The following is a 27186-nucleotide window of genomic DNA, read 5'->3' on the forward strand; positions in this document are numbered from 1 at the left end:
TAATAAAAGAGTAAACATAACACAAAACATTCATTTTCACACTCAATAAGAATTTTTTGGTAACACTTTTTTCATGATTTAGTCATCTTTGAGTTAAAAGGAAAATTTCACTTTTAAAACTTTCATTATTTTCACGAGTATTCCTAGATGTGTTTTTTCCTATTTTAAAGGTTGAAAGTGTGGTCTCTAAGTAATAGTGAGGAATATTTTCTGCAACTAAATTTTATCTGTGAAGTGATACTGCCCATGAAAACTCTCAACTCAAAGTAATAGCATAGAAAATATTTTGTAATCTAAAGAATATTGTAAAAGTCTATGTTAAATAATAATTATGTTCATAAAATTATCATTACTTATATTTCATTTTTAAATATTTCCATAATGCTTTACAGGTTCTAATAAATTTTAGTGTGATTTTATGTAATCTCTTTGAAGTAGATGAGGGGTAATCAATTGGTAGAACTAATGTCAGGAGAAGGTAAACTTCTGTTAGACAAATGTAAAAATACAGAGCAAGCTAGTAATGAAAGTTGCTAACAAGACTGAGAAATCCAGAGAGCTAACTTCTGACCTACTTCCTATAATTTACTGTAATGTAGATATTAGAAATTTGCTTTCTCAGACCTACTAAAAAAAGACTCATTTGCAAATATCATGAATCTAAGCTAAGAGCCTAAGTAGACTAGCTGAATAGCCTGCTCTGCTGCCTTGGGTAATTAGCACTTACCGATTCCCTGTAACATCTGCCAGGTGCATGGTGCTCCTGGGGACCAGCAGGGCTTCTCAGCCCTGGTTTCGTGTTTAGAATCATCTGGGGAGTGTTCAATAAACATGACTTCCCAGAACACAGCTAAGAGGCCCTAAGATTAGTCTCAGGTATTTGTAGTTTTAAAAAATCACCATCCACCCCACCACCTGATTTCAATGCTCAGTGATTAGGTGTTGGCTGATCACTGGGAACCATTTGTTTTCACTCTTTGTACCTGCTAACCTAGGCATGGTATTGAAATTGTCTCCAAATGTGAGCCTCATATTCAGATGCCCTGGTGTGGAAAAGAGGTGAGAGAGGTAATAAAAACAGCACACAAGTCTCTGAATAATAGAAAAGAAACACCCTTAACTATGTTGAATAACTCGTTCAAATTCTAAAATGAAAGGACTTGCAAAGCATAATCCTTTTTATTTTACTTCTTAATAAGACTTGAATTCCTAAACTTATATTTCAGTATTGAAGAGGAATGTGGAATATTGAATCAGGAAAATGGGAGTGCCTACATACTTTGAAGTTGTGCTCCCAGGGGAGGAGAGCCTGCCCAGTTTGAAGCAATCAGTAAACAATTTTTGAATGAAGAAATGACTTGAGACTGGAAATGTCATAATCAGAGAGAACCAGACTCTGAATTTGGGGAGTGTTCTTTTATTACGCTCTTACTAATTTCTGCTTTTAAAAATTTCAAACACAAAGTCATATAGCCTATAGTCATATAGTGGCTGCCAAAGCCTTTCTTCTTCTTAACCACAGTGCAACCTCCTCTCTGGATTATTTAGATGATGTGTGGAAATGCAAATACCAAGTGTAGTGTAAATGTATTGTTAACATTAGTTGTCTACATGTCAGTCTCTCCTTGCTAGTTTTTTCTCTCATTCATCTTTCTAGTCCCAACATCTAGCTCATAAGAGGCACCTAATAAATGTGAATGGTATTTTTTTTTCTTCTTTTTAAAAAATACCAATTTAGGTACAGTAAAAACTGAAGTTTTTCTTTCTGTGAAGACATGTCCTTCCCCTGTGTTAAAACTTTGTAGGTTTAAAAATATTTTCCTATAGGAGTCCCGTCGTGGCGTAGTGGTTAACGAATCTGACTAGGAACCATGAGGTTGTGGGTTTGATCCCTGGCATTTCTCAGTGGGTTAAGGATCCGGTATTGCCGTGAGCTGTGGTGTAGGTCACAGATGTGGCTCGGATCCCACGTTGCTGTGGCTCTGGTGTAGGACTGTGGCTATAGCACTCATTAGACCCCTAGCCTGGGAACCTCCATATGCTGCGGGAGTGGCTCTAGAAAAGACCAAAAAAAGAAAAAAAAAAATTTCCTGCAAAGGAAGAAACAGAGCTTATATTTTTGTTTCTGCTTAAATGGAACTATATTTTCCTGTGACTTTTATTCTTTATGATATACCTGGATATATTTCAACATTGGTGTTTAAAGCTTTTCCTAAATTTTAACACTTGAAGAATTGTCTGTAGTATCCACGTTATGACTTCTTGTCTTTTCCTCTTTTTTTGATTTTTAGAGCCACATCTACCACATATGGAAATTCCCTGGCTAGGGGTTGAGTCGGAGCTGCAGCTGCAGGCCTATGCTGCAGCCACAGCAACATTGGATCCAAGCTGCATCTGTGACCTATGCTGCAGCTCACTGCTACACCACAGCTCAACAGCAACCCTGGATCCTTTACCCACTGATCAAGGCCAGGGATAGAACCCACATCCTCATAGATACTAGTCTGGATCATAACCTGCTGAGCCACGATGGGAACTCCTAATGTAATGACATTTATATGACCATCTCCCTATTGATGGGCATTTGTTTTTGTTTTGTTTCTTTGTTTTTGCATCCTGTGCTTGAATCTTTCTATAAAATAGATTCCTAGAAATGGAAAGTCCTGATTCTAAAAATACGTGTAATTTTTTGATACAACATCAAACATGCTTCAAAAAACACCTGTGTCAGTATACACCATCCAAATAATGTGTGACCATGCCCACTCCCACATCCCACCAGGCCTAGGCAACATTAAACTTCTTTCCTTCTTTTATTAAATCACATTTAATGGAAAAAAATGATTTTTTATTTTACATTAGTTACCATATACTTCTGAACCCTGTACCTATGTCTGAAATATATATATTTTAATTTAAATGGAAACTATAAATAAATACATAATGTATTTAATTTATAATATAGAAAACTGTCCTATTTTTCTAAATTTCTGATAAAGCATAACTTTGAGGAGTTCCTTTTTGGCCTGGTGATTAAAGGATTCAGCCTTGTCACTGCTGTGGTGAGGGTTCAATCCCTTGGCTGGAGAACTTCCACATGATGCAAGTGTGGTCAAAAAAAAAAGGAAGCATAACTTTGATTTTTAAGTATTTTTCCTATGTATCATAATTTATATAAGTATTATCCTATTGCTAAACATTTAATGCCTAATATAATCACATAGCAGTGAAAACCCTTACACATATGTTTTTTCTTCTCTTTATCAATAACTTATTAACATAAATTCTAGATAGTGATATTACTAGGTCAAATGTTTAACTCTTTATAACTCTTGATAAGAACTGTTAAATAGCTTAACAAAAGTGATATATCATTTTTATGAACATCAAGAGCATATTGCTATAACAAATTCTTGACTATATGAAATATGTTGGATTCATATTTTAAATTTAGATAACCTGTATAAATTTATGTTCACAAATTGTAGTGGGATTATATACACAAAGAATAGTGAGATATGTATTTCTATTTTCTATGTGTTAAAAATGCTAGCTGAAAGTAACAGGATACAGATTGAGGTAAAAAAATAAATATATCGAATTATACATACCTCACAAATAGATAACTTTAATTTTAAAATATCTTTCTTTTTTTCCTAATGAGTCACAGTGTGCATTGCTCCAGGGCCAAATGTCCTCCACATATTCCAGGGGTCAAAAGATCTCTCTCTTTCTTTTAGGAAATTTACCAGTGGTTTGGATCCTCATGCAACAAATATGAGCGTCTGAAGGCCAGCCAGGTTGCCACTGGCATTCGGGACAATGAAAGGAATGGAAGATCTCAACTAATAGTGGTGGAAGAAGGGAGTGAACCATCAGAGCTTATAGAGGTATTGTGGGTTGTGGTAGATTTTAAAAGGTTGCCCTTCTAAACTGTGTGTGTGCGCATGTGTGTGCATGTGTGTCAGATTTCACAACCTCACTAATATTTAGGCTAAGATTAGGAAAGAGGGAGTACCAGAGTAATCTAAGTCATGGTGCTAGGAAAACAGAACATCAAGGCTGTTTTCTGTCAATACCGTGATGACTATCAAAGGAAGCCTTGTTCCTGTCCTCTGTGGTATTCAAGGACAAATGGGTCAGCAAGGCCTTTGAGATGGACTATAAGAAAATATTTTGGAAGATAAATAATGGTTTATTCTTCTGGACCTCTCAACATTTTTAATGCAGTGATTATCTTCACTTTTAAAATTAACAATTGTTTCATTAAAAGAATGAAATAGGAGTTTCCTGATGGCCTAGTGGTTAAGGATTCCACGTTATCACTGCTGTGGCTTGGGTTTGATCCCTGGTCTGAGGAATTTCTGCATGCTGTGGGTGTGGACAAAAAAAAGAATGAAATAAAGCCTTCTACCAAGAGATTAAATATGTGAATATTTTAAACATTTCAGCCATTTTAAACTAAGAATTACAGTATAGGCAAGATATGTAATAATTTTAGTATAGTTGTTCAATTAATTTGAATTGTCTCAATGACTCTTTGTACTTACATCATTTGCTTAATCAGTATAGCAGTCCTGGACATTTAGTTGTAACCAATTTCCCCCCTTTGAGAAAACTATAGTGAGTACCTGGGTTATATATTATATGTATTCCCTGAACTAAGATTATCAGTCAAAGGGTGTGTTCATATTAGGTGTCTAGATACATGTTGGTAGTTGATTCCCATTTATTGAACTACATGAGCCAGCCACTAAATATTTTACCAATAGCTGCTTCCTCATGCAAGCAGTGTCCCTTTATGACCTTACAAACCCTGTCAGGAATTTTTGCTATAATGCCTTTTTGAATTTTCCCACAGTTAATAGCAGCAAGAGGCATCTTTTTGAGTTTTCATTTCTCTAATTCTCCTGTGGTATTTTGCATTTTCCCCCAATGATTTTAGCCCTTTGCACTTAAATTTTTCTAAAGACATTTTTCGTAAATTTATTTAGAGCAATTTTATGCATTAGAATTACCTGATCCAGTGCTAGCCTACATAATCCAGTAATAAAAAATTATATAATGAAATCATTTTATTGATTATAATGTCTTTAAGCTTTATTACTTCAGTAACCACCAGACACAGACTTTCACATTAGTGATGTTTTGGGAACAATTTTAATTTAGTGAGAAAATGCCCATGACAGAGTGCTAAAAGGCAGAATATAAAATTTATCTTAATATGCGAGTTTATATGTATATAGCTATAGAGTCATATATACATTTATATCTAGAAAGAAATATGCTACCAATAATGTCTTTGACTCTGAATATGGCTTCTTGTTATTGTCTTCTTTGTTTTTCTTTGTATTTGCAAAATTTATTTTAGTGGATGTATATTCCTTTTATAATCAGAAACAAAAAGCCGTCTGAAAAAATAAAGTTACAGATGGCTTAACTGGGTTTTCAGTAGTCAGAAGAACATTGCTAGTAAATTGGACTTCAAAAACTATTCAGAGCAAAGTCTTTTTTAAAACTTTATTGAGGTATAGTTGATTTATAATGTGTTTATTTCTGCTGTACCCCAAAATGACTCAGTTATACATACATATTTTTTCTTTTTCATATTCTTTTCCATTATGGTTTATCATAGGATATTGAATATAGTTCCCTGTGCTATCCAATAGGACCTTGTTTATCCATCCTATATATAAGAGTTTGCCTCTGCTAATTCCAAACTCGCAATCCTTCCCTCCACCATATCCCTCCCCTTAACAACAACAAGTCTGATCTCTGTATCTGTGAGTTTGTTTTTGTTTTGTAGGTATGTTGACTTGTGTTGTATTTTAGATTCCACATATAATGATATCATAGGGTATTTGCCTTTCTCTTTCTGACTTACTTTGTTAGTATGATAATCTCTAGGTCTATCCATGTTGACTGCAAAATGGCAACATTCATTCTTTTTTATGGCTGAGTAGTAGTACGTATTGTATATGTTCATCACGTCTTTTTATCCATTTCTCTGAAATGGGCATTTAGGTTGCTTCCCTGTCTTGGCTATTGCAAATAGTGCTGCTATGAACATAGGAGGTGCATGTTTCTTTTTGGATTATGGTTTTTTTCTGGGTATAATATGCCCAGAAGATTGGGATTGCTGGATCATGTGGCAACTCTATTTTTAGTTTTTTGAGGAACTGTCATAATGTTTTCCATGGTGGCTGCACCAATTTACATTCCCACCAACAGCGTAGGAGGGTTTGCATTTCTCCATACCTTCTCCAGCATTTGTTATTTGTAGACTTTTTAATAATGGCCATGCTAATCAGTGTGAGGTGATTCCTTATTGTAGTTTTGACTTTCATTTCTCTAAAAATTAGTGACAATGAGCAATTTTTTATGTGCTTATTGGCATATGTATGTCTTCTTTGGAGAAATGTCTATTTAGATCTTCTCTCTATTTTTATATTCAGTTTTTTTTTTGATTATTGAATTGTATGAGCTGTTTGTATATTTTAGAAATTAAGCCCTTGTTTGTCACATCACTTGCAAATATTTTCTCCCATTCTGGAAGTTATCTTAGAACAGATTCTTGATCTTTTTAAAGTCTCTGTTCTGGGAGATGTGATTGCTTGTCATCTAATTCTCATATTTGGAAGCAAAAAATCTATCGATAAGATGTACTTCTAATTATTATAACCGCTTGTGTCAATAGCTATGCTTTGATCAAAGTGGCCCTAGGAACAGGATATGTGTTGATTAGTCTAGCTTCTCCATGGTCATCTTGGAAAGTCCCTTAACTTCTCACTGTCTCTGGTTCCTCATTCGTAAAGACAAAGTGGCTTCTCTGGTCTTTTTAGATTCCAGTGATCTGTGGTTCAGCCTTGCCTCTCAGATAATAGCTGTGTTTAATTACTGAGGATTTGTGGTCTGTTCCAGGAAATGAAGGCACTGAGGCCAAGGGCCTTGAATGCACATGTGTATTTTTTACATCCTTGCTTATTGAATTTCACTCAAATTCATGAAAAAGAAAATCTTAAATTGTCAGTGATTATATTATGCTGTTAAGATGAAGGAAAAAATGCAAACCTGAAGAAAAAAATTGCAAAAAAAATTTTGATTTTAAAGTATTAGTGATAGTCATAAGGGACATATTGTTTAACATAACCTGCTATATCTGTGTTTTAGAGGCTCTTTATTTTTTGTTTTCTAAAAATTCCTAGAAAACACCTATTTGTTTCCATTCAGTGCATTCAATCTATACCACATTGTGATTGACAGCTTTCTCACACAATTGATCTGAAATGAATTTTCAGTGAAAGCTGTCATTTTTTTCTTAAAAAGCATTCAGTGGGTGGTTTTGTTTTTATGAGTGTTCTTCTGTGGCCTGCTTACAATGGTGGATAATTCTTTGATGAATTAATTATGCACCTATGATCAACTCATTTGACCTCTAGGCTTTTTTAATGTTTCACCTGTGACAAGAGCATTCAAAGAGCTCATGAACTTGGTTGGAAAAAAAAAAACCAGCTTCATATTCACTAACCTCTTGATGAAAATTTCCCCAAATATGAATGTAGTTGACAAACCACAGTAGCATGAGCAGTACCTGTGACTTTTCAGATCACACTATAGGTGTATTAAACATAACCTCAAAATACCATTTATGCTCATCACTACTTGGTAATTATGGCAGTTTTTAGCCCTGTTGTTCAATAATGTTATTTAATGAGTTAATGAAGAAGTGTATATATTACTTTATCACATTTACTTTTTAAATATCTTTTGATAGTTGTATTTCAATGTAATTGGTTTCCATTGAAATAATTAGTATTTGATTTTTATCAATTTAAAAAAATGTTTTCCTTAGTAGGAGTTCATAGGCTTCAAAAGTGGTGCAAAGCCATTGTAGCACACACACAAAAGAAATTACCTTGTTTAAGATAATGGAGTGCCATTTCTTTTTCTGAGACTCTAATGAAACTGTTGACTTTGCTAGAGCAGGGTTCTAAAAATCTAAGAATATTTCAGAGTTCCCACTGTGGCTTAGTGGTAATGAACAGACAGGTATCCATGAGTACATGGGTTTGATCCTTGGCCTCGATTAGTGAGTCGAGTATCCGACACTGCCATGAGCTGTGGTGTAGGTCGCAGATGGCTTGGATCTGGCATTGCTGTGACTATGGCATAGGCTGGCAGCTGTAGCTTAGATTCAACCTCTAGCCTTGGAACTTCCATGTGCTGTACATGTGGCCATAAAACAAGGCAAATAAAAAACAAAAGCAAAAATCTAAGAATCTTTCAAAGTATCTTTCAAAATTGACCTTTAAATGATTCATTTTTAGTGGGAATCTTTTAAAGTTATTTATCTCCAAAAACTTTGAAAGTCTATGTATGAAGGCTTTAGATAAAGGACTTTTCAACCAGTTAAATTATTGTATTCTCATGACTCCATGTTCAATACTTAATTTTTGGAATGTGATTTTGTAAAACATTAATCAACACTGAAAATATTGAAAACTGATTTTTCTGAGAGTTCATTGAATAATTGATCTTTATTTAGAGGTAGTTCAGCTATTTGTCACAGTATTATTTTCACACAATTTTATTATGACTTATCTCTAAGATGATCATAAATTTAATCCTCCAAACAAAAACGCTTTGGTACCTAGAGATTATCCTACTAAATGAAGTAAGACAGAGAAAGACAAACATCATATGATATCACTTATATGTGAAATCTGAAAAAAAAAAGAATACAAATGAACTTATTTACAAAGAGAAACAGACTTACAAACTTATGATTACCAAAGAGGACAGATTTGGGGAGGGATGGACTGGGGGTTTGGGATTGGCATGTGGATACTATAGTATGTGGGAGGATATTTATACTTCAATAAAACTTTAAAAAATGAAGAAAGGATTTCCCATCATAGCTCGGCAGAAACAAATCTGATTAGCATCCATGAGGACGCAGTTTTGATCCCTGGCCTCACTAAGTGGTTTAAATATCCGGTGTTGGAGCTGTGGTGTAGGTTGCAGATGTGGCTCAGATCCCACGTTGCTATGGCTGTGGTGTAGGCTGGCAGCTGCAGTGCCCATTTGACCCGTAGCCTGAAAACCTCCATATGCCATGATTGTGGCCCTAAAAAGACAAAAAAAAAAAAAAAAAGAAAAAAAAGAAAGAAACAGAAAAATTTTGAACATTAAAATATTTTATATATTAAAATTTTACAAAGAAGCTTTAAAAAAACAAAACAAAACACCACTTTGGAGAATAATTGCGGCACTAACCAGGTAGGACATCACATGCATTAAAAAGACGGTCTGGGGAGACAGGATGTGTGGTCAGCCCTTTATCTGTATCTTTAGCACTTTTAAAAGCTCATATACCTAAATGTGAAAGTAATCCTATAAGTGGAACCACCGAAAGCCAGTAACTAAAGTTACATTTGCTCTGTGTTTGTTTTCTCCTCACTATAAACATACTTACTGTGAAAGCCTACATATAAATTATGTAAAGCTTTTTCCTTGGTCTTTCTTCTTTTTGGATTTAAAATAATCAGTGAATGTGAAAGAAATTAAATATCTCACTAGCCTGAAGGCCTCAAACTTTCTTTGTTGGTTCTACTCATTCTCTAAACATTATAAGGGAGGGTAAAAAGTCCCTTGAAAAAAAAGTGACCAAGGTGAATAATTTATCAGTTTATTTTATAGACTTTCATTTTTTAAAAAATAGTATGGAGTAGATACCAAAAAGAGAATAAAGAAGGGACAAGTAATTTGAAATGACAACAAAACAATTTTTCTAACCTGGGAATACTTTTTTCAATGTAATTTAATAAACTTTTAAGTCTATAATCATTGTAAACGCTAGTGAAGGAATAGTGGCAGCAGAAATACGACATGGAAATTATAAGCAGATGCTATGTTGTTGCACTGTTAGCTTTCTTGCTTTTATCAAAACTCTATAGCTCCCTGGAAAGTCATATGCATGATCGTTATTTTAGATTTTGGACAAAAAAAAAAGAAGGAAAATTGGAAGCAAAATTAGAATGTCATATGATGTGGTAGCTAATGTGTTCATTGTGCACTGGTCTGGTTCTCACTAAATTTCAGAGACTGTATTTTATTGCCTGATGGAGAAGATAAGCAAGCACTAGATCTAAGACATAGTCCAAGAGTGGGAACAGATTGTAAAGGCTCTCAAATGACAGAAAACACAGTCAGAATTATACCACCAATGGATGGAGGACTTATCATGATAAAACTTCTGTATTTTAGGCAATATGATAGTAGCATACAACATAGATTAATCTCCAAAGGATATCCCAGTGTAGGAATTGTGTTCTTCTTCTTATTATAAATCATAATTGAGTACTTGAAAATAACATTTATTCAGCCATTCTCTTGACAAATTGATTGGCTATTTGTGATGCTCATCTGGGTATCTTATAAATAAAATCTAGAGTTGAACAGTGCAGATATCGCTTAAATTATCCTTTAGAGATGTCTACGTAGGCAAAGAGTAAAATTTTAGTTATATTTCCCCAAGGTATTTTGCAAAGTAAAATTTTTATCTTATTATTATTATTTTTTTTGGTCTTTTTTCTTTTTTTAGGCCTGCACCCAAGGCATATGGAAGTTCCCAGGCTACAGATCGAATCAGAACTACAGCTGCTGGCCACTGCCACAAGCAATATGGAACCTGAGCCATGTCAGTGACCTACACCACAGCTCACGGCAATGCTGGATCTTTAACCCACTGAGTGAGGCCAGGGATTGAACCTTCATGCTCATGGATACTAGTTGGGTTTGTTAACTGCTGAGCCACAATGGGAACTCCAAAATTTTTATCTTAATGATGCTACTCTTAAGTTCCTTGAGGGCAAGACACTGCCTTTAGCTGTGTAATCCTCACAGCTCTAACTCATTGCTCATTAATATACAGATAATTAATATAACTGTGAATTTTTGGTACCAGAAGACCAACTACATTTGTTTTCCTGTTTTCTGGAGGATAGTATTGCTTTTAAAAACATCCTTGCGGAGTTCCCGTCGTGGCGCAGTGGTTAACGAATCCGACTAGGAACCATGAGGTTGCGGGTTCGGTCCCTGCCCTTGCTCAGTGGGTTAACGATCCGGCATTGCCACGAGCTGTGGTGTAGGTTGCAGACGCGGATCGGATCCCGTGTTGCTGTGGCTCTGGCGTAGGCCGGTGGCTACAGCTCCGATTCAACCCCTAGCCTGGGAATCTCCATATGCCGCGGGAGCAGCCCAAGAAATAGCAACAACAACAACAACAACAACAAAAGACAAAAAAAAAGACAAAAACAAAAAAATCCTTGCATTGTAGATGATAGTGTTGGGAAAGATATGAACAAAGCCATATGGTTGATTGATTTAAAACCAACTGCATTTATATTGGAGCAATTAGTGTTTAGATAAGGATAATCTAAATATTACGCTAGTCTTCTTTCTCCAGATGGATAGTTACAACTAATCTCGTCGAGAGTGATAACCCAGTCTTGAGCTTATCTACCTCCCCACAGATAAAGTAGATGGCATTTACTCCAAGGAAGAGTATCTAGCACAGTAAGAAATAAGTAGCTCATGTGTAAAACTGTTCATTCTGGTAATAAAAATTCATGTTCCCAGGAGCTGTAATTGGATTCTGTCCTTTATAAACTTTTCCTTCCCAGGTCAAGTTACATCCCCATTTAGTGTTCAGCGAAATGAGACACTTAGTGTTCAAAAACCCCTTTCCTCTCCTCTCACTCTCTAGCACGCATCTCTGTGTCCACTCGCTTGACCCCTTGTGTGGTCATTACTTATAGTCCTGGTACTGCCTCTCCTCACCACTGGGTTAAACATGAATATGCTCCATGAACTCCAAGGAACCACACAGATATAAAGCTCTATTTATTTATTTGATTTTGGCTGTAGCTGCAGCATGTGAAATTTCCCAGATCAGCAACCAAAGCCTCTGTGGTAACTATAGCAGATCCTTAACCTGCTGTACCACAACAGCATTCCTAGAGCTTTATTTTTGAAATCACTCAATATACTTGTCTTATTCTTCCCCAACATTTAACATCAAAAGGCTGTGAATAACGCCTTTAACACTTCCCTAGGTTATATAATTTAAATTTACAGAAAGTAAAATCAGGACTGATTTTGAACATTTGATAATATTAGCACTGAAGTAGTCATATATTTTCAGCATGTAAAGTAAAAAATTAAGAAAATCAAGTTGGAATTTGGAAATTTAGAATTCTGTCAGCATTCCATAAAGCTTATCTGTGGAGATGTTTGTTTCATAGCATAGTCTTGAGTTTACTGGATTTACTTGAGACTATATTTTAATCTTTTAATTAAAATAATGTATACTTAAATCAAGCTTGATCATTTTGAAATTGATGCTATAGAAAATGGGAGAAACTTATTTTTCTGGGGGTGATTCTTCATTAAATAAATCAATTCCCATTTATCTTTGTAGAATAGTATCAAATGAACCAAAGAAGTACCAAAAATAGAAATGGGGAGCTGTTTTGAAAAATCCCCCTCATGGCCATTTTGGAACATTGACTATATAGTATTTTTAAAGGGTCTAAAGATATATAGGGGACTTTCTTTTGTGGCTCAACGGGTTAAGAACCCAACTGGTATCTATAAGGATGTGGGTTCAATCCCTGGCTTGTCCCAGTGGGTTAAGGATCTGGTATTGCCATGGCTGTGGCATAGGTTGGCAACTGCAGCTCTGATTTGACCCCCTAGTCTGGGAACTTCCATATGCCACAGGTGCAGCCCTTAAAAATAAAAAAATAAAAAAAAAAGATTTATAGGAAAATAGTATAAATAAAAATAAAAATAAAAACCATGTTGCTTTTTAGCCTCAGGAAATAAGCATGGATACTTTCAGCTCCTTAAACATGAAGTTGTTGGGTTTTTTTTTTTGTCTTTTTTGCCATTTCTAGGGCCGTTCCCATGGCATATGGAGGTTCCCAAGCTAGGGGTCTAATCAGAGCTGTAGCCACTGGCCTACGCCAGAGCTACAGCCACACGGGATCCGAGCCGCGTTTGCAACCTACACCACAGCTCACAGCAATGCCAGATCCTTAATCCACTGAGCGAGGCCAGGGATCGAACCCGCAACCTCATCGTTCCTAGTCGGATTCATCAACCACTGAGCCATAACGGGAACTCCAACATGAAGTTGTTTTGTGGGTATGTAATATACACACACATGCACACATCACTCATTAAATTATTCTCTATTGCCCTCTCATTTCATTATTAGTCACAACTCTACACTTTGTAAGGATGGAAATTTGAGTTGACTGAGATATTAATTTGGTCAATAGGTACAGTAAACACTTTAACACTAAGAGACAACAGCCAAAAAAAAAAAAAAAAAAGGTTTTGTTAGAGAGGCACACCTCTGTGTGCTGTCCAAGAAGCTTTGGCTTCCTTGTTTACCCCTCCTTTATTTTCCAGCCTCTTTGAGTTCTTGGGAAATAGAACAATGTTTTACAGGTTTTGGAATTTCCTTTTCATATCATATGGTGTCTGGCACATCAGAGATGTTCACCAGAATTCGTTGTCTGATTAGAATAACGTTATTATGAGAGCCATGTGGAGAGAGAAAGTCCATTTGTGGGTTTACCATTCAGCAATTGTTAAGGTAAAGTGATCCAAAATTCTGTCACTTGCTCTATCTAGACTAGTCCTCATCATTACGTGTGGAGTAGAGAGGAAGTATCAGAGGTACCAGCATATAGAAATGTTTCCTTTTCTTCTCTTGGTTGTATTGTAATGAAATCATTGCCTCCATTTTGCTTTACAGCAATGATACTTACACACACAAGTCCAAAGAATTACAGTGACCAGCAGTGCATACTGCAGGATTCTGATGTTTCCAGGAGCACTATTGTTGCTAAACAGCTATTTGTAGCTACCACTTATGGATAGCTTACTCTGCACCAGGCACTGCTCAGGGCACTGATCATTTGCTGTCATTTATTTTAAGGAATGTTTTATTGGGATGTCTAGTATTTAATTCAGATAGCCATCTTTTCCCCTGCCAATTCATCCAGTGGGGGAAGCTGAAATATTCTGAACAAAGATAAGAAATATAGTAACAGTGTAGTTAACCATATACAACAAGATAATAGTTTTTTTCAAATAAGCTTTTATTTTGTCACACCAAAATTCTGATAAGGTGTCACTTTTTAATAGTTACTCTGGATTAGTACTACTTGGCAAATGTTTTCTAATTTAAAAAAAAAGTAAGACTTATTTTCTTTCAACAATTTTAAATTAGTTTCTTCTTAGCCCTGTGCTAAGAATTAGCGAAAGTCAACATCAAAGGGCAGGATCTATAAGATTCAGTGTTTCACAGATCCTTGATATTCATTTTGTAAATTAAATCATTAAAATATGTAATAATAATTAACCTTAATTTTATGTTTCTTCTTAATATCTTGTGCTAAGAATTAGCCAAGCCCAGATATTAAAATGTTGGCTTTCCAAGAGTCAGTGATTCATGATTCCTTAGTATTTATTTTGTAATTAATGTTTGTTACTAATAGGAAAAGTGTTCATATCTTGGAATGAACTTTCCAAGATGGAGTCCATCTGCACTGTGCTTTTAAGTTCTGTTTATCCAAAGCCAAGGATCACACTGTGGTGGAATTGGGTTATATTCACTGTATTTGTGCAAATGAAAAACTGGTGTTATTGCTATTAGAATTGCTGTTATGTTTGCAAGGATATCCAGTGCATCACAATTTTACAGTTACATTGTTTTGGATATGTATATAGAATATATATGTATATATAAAATATATATGTATGTATATTTATTTATTTATAAAAAGGATTTAAAGTGACTTTGCAGGAAGGCATAGTTTGTTCGTGTAAATACTCTCAGTGAATATTCTCAATTAGGAAATCTTCGGTTTTGGATATTCTATAACATTTTATTAATCAGGAAAAAGGTACTAACATGCTGTTTATATACAAATGCCATACAAATATACTGGGAAATGAAGTCATAAATCATGCAGACTGTGAAGTCAAATATCAGTGCTCTATTTCAGTGAAGGCTGGTAGCTAAAAAAACGAGTAAAAACTAAAAATTTAATTAAATCTGATAGAGAACATGTAGACAAGACAAATATGTTGATTAAAAACTTCTAAAACAAGTGGCAAATGCCCTACCACTGAATCTGAGTTGCTGGGATATTGTGTCGTGGTACTCCACTGCTAGGTGATGGCACCATTTCACCTTGTGCCCCACAAGGGTAAGGGCAGATGGCTCACTGGTGGGCTGAATTTTCTGTTGACTTCTTACTCTTTATAGTTGTAGTTTTCTTTACATGATGCCAGCACTTCTTATCATTGACACAGCAATTCCATAATCTAAGAAACCCATTTGTCCTGGATTTATTTGCTGCAGAGGTGTTAACAAGCAATCTTCAATGGGCTGTACATGAATGAGCAATTTAGTTCTTAACCACAGCCCTATGAAGTAGATACATTTATTGTCCCCTGTCTTGGTTGGTGTTCCTCCAAAGCCAACTCAGAGGCAAGGACTTGGGAGCAGGTTGTCATGTGGAAGATGATCCTGGAAGCATGGGGTAGGAGTAAAATGTGGCAATAGTTTGTTAATAAGTTATTTACTGTTATAGGCACCTGGGACTTAGTTCCAGAGGGACCCTCTGAGAAACCACATGGAAAACATCTTAGAACTGGCCCTCAGAAGGCTGAGGTGGCTGCAGGATTTAGCCAGTATCTCCCATTCCTCATTGGTTGAGGGCTGCTCCATGGATGTTAACTCCCAGAACTTCTAACATGCCTTGTGGTTGGCTACAGTACAGCTTGGTGGCCAGATAATGCCATCAGACAGAGAGTAGAAGTCTTTGACCTTTAAGAAATTTCTGCTGATGACTTCTGAGGTAGACCAAGGTGAGATGGGCCAAGCACCAATAGCATCTCTACTTCCTCACTTTATGAAGAAAGTAAGTCGTAGAAAGACTGTGTAACCTGCCACGTGGGAGTGGGAATGGGAGATCTGTGGTTCACACCCAGGCAGTCTTAATTCCAGAGCATGAAAATCTTAAACATGTAGAAAAGTGGGAATCCCATCCGCTGTGAAGTTATAAGTTCCAAAATTTTGCCACATTATTTTTGGCGATGGTACCTATTTTGAATATTCCATATTAAAAGTAATAGCTTTTGTGGCACTCAGTGGGCTGGCTTGACCCTTTATTTTACATTTCTTAGTGTCAGCTTTCAACCTTTCATCCGTCCTATGGAAGCATTAGGCTCAGGGTTCTTGGGGGTAGACATTTTCTGTGAAAGAAAATACTTTTTAATGTGAGTGTAAAAGGTATGCAAATATTTTTCAAGCTCCTCAGAGTACATGAAAACTGTTTTGAGTTTGCTTAATTCTGGTGCTTGGAAGTTTTCTGAATTACGTAGATAAAGAGGAAGCTTTCACAACTCCCTTGCTGTAAAACTCTGCCTAATCTGATGAAACGTGTAAATCAGGCCAACTTACCTCGCCAATTCTCATAATAACTGTGAGTGGTAGTAGTTATTATACTGTTTTAAATATGGGAACAAGGTCTTAGAGTTGCTTAGCAGTGGGTCTATCCAGCTCAGGCTGTCTGAACTTAGCAAATGAAGGAGGTGACAAAAAGACAAAGTTGTGGGGTGCTCACTGTGAAGTATAGAGCTTAGGTACCCCAAACACCGATGAGGAAAGTGTCCATTCAAGCACTGATCGGGTAGAAATGGCCAAACGAGTTTAGAATCTTACAGAAAAGGTTTTAATGATCCCCCGAAAGAGCAGATGGCCTAAGATCTTTATCTGAGATTTGACCCAGGACAGCCTCTAGGCTACCAGACACAATTTGTTCAGGGGAGAAATTCTTTTTTTAATTTTTTTGTCTTTTTTAGGTCCGCATCGATGGCATATGGAGGTTCCCAGGCCGGGATCTAATCAGAGCTGTAGCCGCTGGCCTACACCTCAGCCACAACAATGCCAGATCCTAGCTGCATCTGCGACCTATACCACAGCTCATAGCAGTGCCATATCCTTAACCCATTGAGCGAGACCAGGGATCAAACCTGCATCCTCATGGATACTAGTCGGATTCATTTCTACTGAGCCATGACAGAAACTCCCAGGGGAGAAATTCTTTATATGAAGCATTGTGAAAATCAGAAATGCTGGGAAGACCTGTTCTGATGGATGAGGTGAGTGAGCCAGGCTAACAAAGTGATGTCACTGAAGGCTTCAATAATAACACCACACCAGGGCTAGGGCTCTTGAAACACACAGTGCCAGCCCTCAGTCAGAATCTCTGGAACTGGGATTCAGACCTGGGTATTCCTTTTTTTTAAATTAAAGTATAATCGATTTATAATGTTTCTTCAAGTTCTGTTGTACAGCAAAGTGACCCAATCACACACATTTCCCTGTGCTGTAGTAGGGCCCCATTGCCCATCCATTCCAAATATAAGAGATTATATCCACCCCCCCCCCCAAATGCCCATCCATTCCCTCTTCACCCCTGGGAACCCCAAGCCTGGTCTCCTTGTCAATGATCTGTTTCTGTTTTTTGAGATCAAATCATCTGTTCCATATTTAGACTCCACTAACAAGTGTGTCATATGGTATATTTTTTTTGGCTTATATTACTTAGAATGAGAGTCTCTAGTTCCATCCATGTTGCTGCAAATGGCATTAGTTTGTCTTCTTTATGGCTGAGTAATATTCCATTGTATCTATGTACCACATCTTCTTAATCTATTCATCTTTTGGTGAACATTGAGGTTGCTTCCATGGTCTTGGGTATCGTAACTCCTACGTGATTCTAACATGCAGCCAGTGGAAAACAACTGCTCTAGTTTAAGAAGTTGACCTTCTGGCTTATGTATTTTAATGACCTGTGAGTTAGGCTTACATATTAAAGAAACTTGTACATTAGCTTTCTGTAATAGTAACTTGTGGATTCGCTTTCCATATTATAATAGTTTATCAGGTAACGTTCTCATGAGGTTGAGCTGCTAAATCTAATCTCTGATACGTTAATCTTACAGTAATGCTGAGGTTCAGACTTGCATCAGGCCATGGCATTCTCTGAGTCCTCCACAGCTACGCTATCATATACACCATCTGTGAGACTTGGGTGGCTATTTAAATTTTGATTTAAATTCATTAAAATTAAATAAAAAATAAAATTCAGTTTCTTGGTCACACTAGCCACATTTCAGGTGCTCTGTTATACCAGGTTAGCCAGTGTCTACTCTATTGGACCACACAGATATGGAATATTACAGTCACAGAAAATTCTGTGTCTGTGGTCAACGCTGAACTCACTAATGAGGCCAAGCCTCTTTTGCAGACACTTGTTTCACTTTGTTCTTTTATCCAAATGTATTTAACATGTTTTCCCCCAGTCTAAAATACCTTACCCTCTATTAGATGTATGAATTACCCTTTATTATGTACCAATGAAGAGATAAAGATATTTTAAAGGAGGGGAAGCACATCACTGAGAGAGAGCAGGAGAGCAAATGTTGGAACTGTATTCAGTTAGGTGGGGCTTGCTAAATGAGGTCACAGCTTTTCTCAGAATTTCCTATCATTTTAGATCTGGGCTTCTTCCCTATTGTCAAATATTAGTCTTACCAAAAGCATAAAATGCCCTCAAGTAAGTAAATACACCATAGCAATGAGGTTCCACCTCACTTTAATAATTTGTTTCTGTTCACCATATGCTCGCAATATACTGTTTTTTTCCAGTTAGGAAAGGAAGTAAGATACAAAAACTACAGAATAATTACAATTTTAGCTCTTAGAACCTGAGAGCTTACTCTGTTTTGGTGAAAAAAGAAGCAGAGCCATTTACAGTAAAATATTCAAGGTAAAGGACTGCACCATGTCTCATTTTCTCTATAAAACACTGCAGTATGAGTTGGAAGGCCTGGACTTTACATCCTTGCTTCAGCACTTGCAGGATTTGGACCTAAGGCAAATTTCCTAATTTTTCTCAGCATCATTTTCCTGGTCTATCAAGATGAAATTGTATTGAGAAGCACATAAGACCCTCTGTTAAGTGATTGTAGGACTTGACACAAACATGGAACATTTTTATCCCAAGTGATCTGGAGTTTTGAGTTATGCACTGTCCTTATTCCAGGCTATGTACTATCCCCTCTTTTCCTATTATTCAATTCAATTGCCTACTGTAAATTGTCCAAACATCTTGACTTTTCTATAGAATATCAAAAGAGATAAAATGCATCTTGTGCAATATTGTGAATATTGGAATTCAATATCTCGAATATGTGGGGCTGGCTAAAAGTTTCAAAATAAAGACAGATGCAAATGTTAAAATTCAGTAAGGATCCTGAAAATATAGCAAAGTTTTCTTTAACTGGTCCTTTTTTTTAAGAAAACAAATTTACGCACAGGCAACTTATGTTTTAAAAGAAAGTAACAGTAGGTCATATAGAAACATATAGAAAAAATAAGACACTGAGGATTGAGGGTAGTCTTGACATAGGTCATGAAAACCTAGAAGTTCTGAGGCTAGGGGATTGTGAATCTAAAACTGGATTGTGTATTTGCTTTAATGGTTTAATATAAATATCTTCTGAGTTATTTTGAATTGAACTTCTGTTGAAGACAAAGAATAAACAGCAGAAAAGAAGGTCAATTTCTACAAAGAACAGAATTGTATTTCCACAAATTTCCAACCTCTTTAATATACTTGGAGTAGTGTTCTTACATTGTTAAGCATTTCAATTATGTTACTGACAAAACAGAGAGGAAAAGATAATGATATGCCCACTTTTATATTCATATCCATCTGTAACAAGATAGCACCTGTGATCTTTGGAACCACTTAATTTCCTAGCTGAAAATTTAAGAACCCTGGGCCCCTGGTGGCTCCCTTCTCAGTTTTTACATTAACAAATGCTTCTCTGCTCAAAATGCCTAGAGCAGTTGGGAATGCAGTAAAAATATTTACTACCCTTTGATGAATTGAGTGAGGAAGGGTGAGGCAGAAGCCTAAAGTAGATTGTAAATTAAAAAGAAGTGATAATTACTCTATTCAAGGTAATAAAATCTCACAGTTTATTCCACTGGGAGAGAAGCAATAAAAATACAAGAGGTCGGCATTTTTTAATGAAAGTTTTTACAGTTTTGTTTAATATAGAAAAATAAATGTTTATTGTTGACATTTACAAAATACTGTTGTGATAGCAAAAAATATTCCAAGTCCCATCTTTGAGAAAAGAGTAACCAAATTTTTTCTAATCTCTGTTATCACATATGCATCTCTGTGCTTTTACAAGAAAGAGTTCACACTGTAGATAATGCTTTGCAGTCTTAATTTTTACTTGAAATATTATGAACCTTTTTCCTGATCATCAAATCATTTTTAGAATATTGTAATGACTGTATAGTTTTCCATTGTATGTATATAGCCTAACTTATCTAATCAGTTCCTACCAGGTTGGGCATTTAGGAGATTTGTATATTTTAACATCATAAACTGTGATAAATAGTCATGAATATACTTTTTTGTATATATTTTAATTATTTCCTTAGAATAAACTACTAGAATAGAATGACTGGATTAAATGATTGACATGCTTTTAAGGTTTCTGTTATCTACTGCTCATTACTGTCTAGGATAGACAGTAGAATACTGAAGAACAAAGGCAGGAGGAAATTGACAGGAGCAGGATAACCCATGACTTGTGTGACAAGGTCTGCACTAGAGTGGGGATTAATGTAGGTGGGAATCTGCGATTCTCACCATGGTCATAAAGAAGGAGAATTTAATGACTAAGTGGCTAGGAGATTTAAAGTGGAGGGCAGGAAGTATTCAAAACTGACCATGTGATTAGAGAAATATATTAACTGACACAAATGGAGAATTGAGAATGGTCAGGTTTGTGGAAAGAAGTATGTTAGAAGGTGATAATATTTATAAGTGGAAACTTAAATAATTGAAGGAAAGGGGCCTCCAGCTGGACTGACTGGTCTTGACTAGAGTAATAGATGAAACTTTTAAGGAACATCCTCAGATAAGGCTTCTCTGTTTCCCTTCCTTTTTAGATAGTCAAAATATATGTTGTTTCACACACAAAGGCTTACATGAGCTAAGTGCTCATCAGTTGAGAATCCTAAAATGGGTGTTTTAAAATTTAGGCATTATCCTACCTTAGAAAAAGAGAAAAACTATGTTTACATTTAATTTCAAAGATCAGAATGTGTGGCATAGTTGATAAAGTGAACATGTTATTTTCTTCTCTCTAGGAAGGATGTCAGGGTTTAAAGGATTGTGCAGAGTGGTCAGAAATTCTTTTGTATATCTTAGTGAGGTATTTGGCAAACGCTTAGTTGTTGAACTGAATTTTAAAATGATACCTGACAATATACAGCCTCCCTAACCCTCTGGAGTTAAGCCTGTTTCTGGTAAATCCTCTGGGTTCAATTCCCAACTATGCTACAGTTATTTGAGAGGCTACTAAAGATCCTTAGCTAATATGAGAATTGTTATAAATTAAAATTAGAGTATGCCCCAAGTCTCATACTCACTCCACTGGGAGACCTCTAGTATTAAATATGTCCTTAGCCCAAACTGTTGAGTCCAAACTATTATCTTGTTAGAGTAGAATAACAAAAAGCTATACGAGAGCTTTCACTACTTTTATAAGATATACATATTTTACCGAGATTAAACTGTTTCTTAAGAAAAGTGCTTTTGGTTACAAGTGCTGTAATTTTTGTCTTGATCTTAATTTTAGCCAAAAAGGAAAAACTATTCATTTAGCATATTCAATAATTCAAGTGTTTCGTTGATCAATGGGTAAGCAAAAAGTGGGCATGTTCCCAGAGGGAATGTCTTCAGTGCATTTCTAACCTTGAGACGGTGCCATGCTCGTGTGAGGATTAGAATTCATAGGCATTTTTATTATTACCTGGTATTCAGCGTTATGTATTTTCACACATTACATTATAAGGAATACTGAATATAGAACACATTATGCAAGTGATTCATTGAATTTAAATATTTATTGATTCTGAATGAATAACTTCTTTATATATTTTTTTTCTTTTTCTTTTTAGGGCCTCACTTGTGGCACATGGAAATTCCCAGGTTAGGGATCAAATCAGAGCTGCAGCTGCCGGCCTACACCACAGCTGCAGAAATGCCAGATCCGAGCCTCATCTGCAACCTACAAGACTGCTCATGGCAATGCCGGATCCTTAACCCACTGAGGGAGGCCAGGATCAAACCTGCATCCTTGTGAATACTAGTTGGGTTTGTAATCCCCTGAGCCACAACAGGAACCCCTTTGCATTTTCTAAACTTGAATTTATATCTACATTGTTATAAAGCTTACATTGTTTAGAATAAGTTTATATTTGATTCCTGTCCTTAATGTCCTATATTTGTGTCTATTAATTAATTAATGTGCTTTACAGACATATTTTTTAATTTATTTTATTACTCAATGAATTTATTACATTTATAGTTGTACAATGATCATCACAATCCAATTTTATAGGATTTCCATCCCAGACCCCCAGTGCATCCCTCCACCCCCTGAACTGTCTCCTTTGGAAAACTTAAGTTTTTCAAAGTCTGTGAGTCAGCATCTGTTCTGCAAAGAAGTTCAGTCTGTCCTTTTTTCAGATTCCACATGTCAGTGAAAGCTTTTGATGTTGGTGTCTCATTGTATGACTAATTTCACTTAGCATGATAATTTCTAGGTCCATCCATGTTGCTAAAAATGCTGGTATTTCGTTCATTTTAATGGCTGAGTAATATTCCATTGTGTATATGTACCACATCTTGATCCACTCCTCTGTTGATGGACATTTAGGTTGTTTCCATGTCTTGGCTATTGCAAATAGTGCTACAGTGAACACTGGAATATATGTGTCTTTGCGAGTCATGGTTTTCTCTGGATAGATGCCTAGGAGTGGGATTGCTGGATCAAATGGTAGTTCTAGTTTTAGTTTTCTGAGGAATCTCCATACTGCTTTCCACAATGGTTGCACCAATTTACAATCCCACCAGCAGTGTACTAGGGTTCCTTTTTCTCCACACCCTCTTCAGCACTTATTGTTTGTAGACTTTTTGATGATGGCCATTCTGGCTGGAGTAAGGTAGTATCTCATGGTGGTTTTGATTTGCATTTCTCTAATAATGAGTGATGTTGAACATCTTTTCATGGGTTTTTTTGGCCATCTGTATGTCTTCTTTGGAGAACTGTCTGTTTAGATCTTCTGCCCATTTTTTGATAGCCTTGTTTGTTTTTTTGGTATGGAGCTGCAGAAGGTGTTTATAAATTTTGGAGTTTAATCCCTTGTCAGTTGATTCACTTGCAAAGATTTTCTCCCATTCTGTGGGTTGTCTTTTCGTTTTGTTTAGGGTTTCCTTTGCTGTGCAGAAACCTTTAAGTTTGATTAGGTCCCATTTGTTTATTTTTGGTTTTACTGTCATTACTCGAGAAGGTGGATCTGAGAAGATGTTGCCATACAGACATATTTTTTGTGTCATTTTAGTGTAGGAAAGTTCAGAGCAGATTCACATGTGTTTTCTACCAAATACTTTCCTTGAACTGTCAGATTATATCAGCTGTGCAAAGAATAAATAAATGCATGCATTTATTAATTTGACATTTATTTGTTCTTTACCAAAAATGCAACAGGAAATGAAGTATGATACGGTTAACTTGCATTTTATCTAGCTTATATCAATAATGATAATGGGAGAGTTCCTGTTGTGGCTCAGTAGTTTACGGACACAACTGGTATCCATGAGGATGCGGGTTCCATCCCTGGCCTTCTCAGTGGGTTAATGATCCAGCATTGTGAGTTGTGGTGTAGGTCACAGACACAGCTCAGATCCCGTGTTGCTGTGGCTGTGGCGTAGGCTGGCAGCTGCAGCACTGATTCAACCCCTAGCCCAGAAACTTCCATATGCCTCCTAAAAAGCAAAAAAATAAAAAAATTAATGATAATGGTACCCTACCATCAAATCCTAATTTTGCTCCAGGTTTTTGTGATAATAAAGAAAACCTATAGATTACTTCTAGATGCAGAGGTTATGAAAGAAATTCTGTTACGGAACTGCACTTAGAATTCTTAACATTTCAATTAATTCCTGCTAGTTTTCAGTAATATGAAGATCTATGCTTTCAAGTTTAGAATTTAACTTTCTTGGATATTCCCATCACCAGCACGCTCAGTGTTTATTTATTTAAGGCTATAAACTGATTTGAGCCATGGGAAAAGGCAAATGCAGTATGATTGGTGAGAAATGTCTGAGCTTGGTCATTTTATCTGCTAATATTTTATAATCTTTATATTTAGAAATGTAAGATGATTAAGTAATTTTTTAACTTTGCATCCTTTAATGAGAGGTCTTTATCTTTTATCTGCTTACTTTTTTCCCCAGGTTTTAGGGAAAAAGCCAGAGCTTAGGGATGGAGAAGATGATGATGACACCATAGCAGACATAACTAATAGGAAAATGGCTAAACTCTACATGGTGAGTTCATTTTTAGGGAGTTCTATTGTTTTCACTGAACTGGATGCTTCTGGGGAGACCTCTACTGGGAGGGACTTTTCACTACAGTTGACACTTCTCGTCCTCAAAGAGAAATGTGTAAGCAGAACCCATACTTTGCACTTAGTATAGGTGCAAAGTATAGGTATTAAAATTCTTTTTTATAACTCTTTACATTTTTATTAAAAACAAATAACAATTTGTTAGATTTAAATAAAATTATATATTGCTGCTATATTAGTTTGCAACTGTATGTTTTGGTATATTATATTCAATAAAATGTTTCCTTCCTGGAGGAAAAAGACTTTGTAAGCCTTTTCTTATAAAATCTAGATATGCTATGAAATCATCACCTCATTTGCAATAACCTGATTAGCTCTAATGGAGGCTTTCTTTGGTACAGGAGAGCAAGGCCATCAAATCAAACAGCTGGAAGGAAACAGGGTTAAAAACTGTCCTGGGACCTAGTTGGTGGACCTAGTTCCATGTCCACTCTTTGGGAAAGACTACCTGGGTGACCTTGGGCAAGACGTGACCATCCTGTGTCTTTTATGGAAAAGAGAGAGAGAGAGAGGTTACATTAGTTTTCTTTTATGGAAAAGAGAGAGAGAGAGGTTACATTAGAAGATTACTCAGTTTCCTTCCAACTACATAATTTTATGATTTTATTGCTGGTAAGGGTAAAAAAAATTCTCAAAATTTTGTTCTAGTTGAGACTGTTCAGATGGATTCTTCAATCATCCCTCACCCCCAACTTTCTCAGTGTGTGATTTGGAACAGTTGTAATGTCATCTCTTACAGGAAGGAATTATATTAGCTGTTCTTTAAGGGGATTTTCTAGCTCAGAAATGCTGTGATTTTAAGTAATGATCAAGTTACTAACTTGTGCAGACTAACTTCCTTTTTGTAAAGGGGAAGTAGATTATTTTCTTCTTCCTCCGTCTCTAAATGTGACCGTGTTAACTTGAATCAGTACTCCCTCTAGTGGATCTATAGTGTATTGCACACATCTAATTCTAAAGTCCTTTCGAAAATAATTTGGGATTGCTCAACAGAGCTGGGAAACAAGAGTCCCTTAGGGCAATCTCTAAAAATACAGAATTCAAGTCTTACGACAGTGCTGCAAAAATTCCATCACTGATCTAGGAAGCGCCCTTAAATCTGCATGTTTTACAAGTACCCAGGTGGATTACCTTGCAGTCTAGAAGACCTTTGAAAAACAGGGAATTCTGACCTGGGCATTAATCACTTTCAATTTTGTAAGACCACCTCCAACTTTAAAAAAAAAATGTTCTCTAGTCATTTCCAAACTTCAAGAGTCTAGATAAATTTATGTGTGACACAATTGATTTGTGACAGATGAAACTTACTTTGATAATTTACACAAAGCATTTAAGTAAATTTAAGTAAATTACAGGCCCTAATTGAAAAAAAAATCTGTAAAAATAAACTGTAATGTATCGATGTCTTCCTTAGCACGGTGCTTGGCATATGGCAGTACTCAATAAACATTGAATGAATGAATGTTTAAATTTCAGCTTTGTGAGTGTGTGCAATGAGTGTGAGATTATTACCTGTTTGAAACGGTTGTGGTAAAAATTAAGAAACAATCACCTAAGAAATCCTGCCGTGGTGCAGCAGGTTAAGGATCTGGCATTGTCTCTGTGGTGGCATGGGTTCCATCCCCAGCCTGACACGGGGTTAAGGATCCTGTATTGCTGCAGATGTGGTATTGGTCACAGCTGTGGCTTAGATTCAATCCATGATCCATATGCTACAGGTATGGTTCTCTCCCACATACAAAAAAGAAATAATCCATGTAAAATTCATTACGTGGTGGCTTTAAAAATTCAATAAACTATCCTTTATTACTATCACTATTATTTTTCTGTATTGAAACTTAACTTTTTATTAGTAGTACTTTTACACCAAAGGACTTTAAACAAGCCTTTTAGGGTGTAATTGGGCTTAGGGAGTTTTTTGTTCGTTTTCTTTAAAATAGCTTGTTGAGGAGTTCCCATCGTGGCGCAGTGGTTAACGAATCCGACTAGGAACCATGAGGTTGCGGGTTCGGTCCCTGCCCTTGCTCAGTGGGTTAACGATCCGGCATTGCGGTGAGCTGTGGTGTAGGTTGCAGACGCGGCTCGGATCCTGCGTTGCTGTGGCTCTGGCATAGGCCAGTGGCTACAGCTCCGATTTGACCCCTAGCCTGGGAACCTCCATATGCTGCGGGAGCGGCCCAAAGAAATAGCAAAAAGACAAAAATAAAATAAAATAAAATAAAATAGCTTGTTGAGATATAATTTCCATACCCTGAAGTTTACCCGTTAAAAGTATACAATTCAGTGGTTTTTATTACATTTATAGAGCTGTCTGACCATCATTATAGTCAAAGTGTAGAACATATTTATCATCCTTATATGAGCTTAGGGTTTTTATGTTAGGTTTCAGATGCCAGTGGATCCATGAGAGTGACCATGGTGGCAGAAGAAAACCCCTTCTCCATGGCAATGCTGCTTTCTGAAGAATGCTTCATTTTGGACCATGGTGCTGCAAAACAGATTTTCGTATGGAAAGGTAAAAAATGCCATTG

General features: G+C 36.2%; 1 protein-coding gene across 2 annotated transcripts in view; it reads left to right on the forward strand.

The window, feature by feature from the left end:
- The window catches only part of SCIN (scinderin), an 83122-nt gene that overhangs the window by 28727 nt on the left and 27209 nt on the right, over positions 1–27186 (forward strand). For both annotated transcript variants that reach the window (XM_047753118.1, XM_047753117.1), the window contains exons 4-6: positions 3741–3890; positions 24483–24575; positions 27038–27170. In XM_047753118.1, coding sequence (XP_047609074.1) covers positions 3741–3890; positions 24483–24575; positions 27038–27170 — 376 coding nt within the window. The remainder of the gene's footprint in view (positions 1–3740; positions 3891–24482; positions 24576–27037; positions 27171–27186) is intronic.

Source organism: Phacochoerus africanus, chromosome 11 (assembly GCF_016906955.1).
Source record: "Phacochoerus africanus isolate WHEZ1 chromosome 11, ROS_Pafr_v1, whole genome shotgun sequence".
Lineage (NCBI taxonomy): Eukaryota > Metazoa > Chordata > Mammalia > Artiodactyla > Suidae > Phacochoerus > Phacochoerus africanus.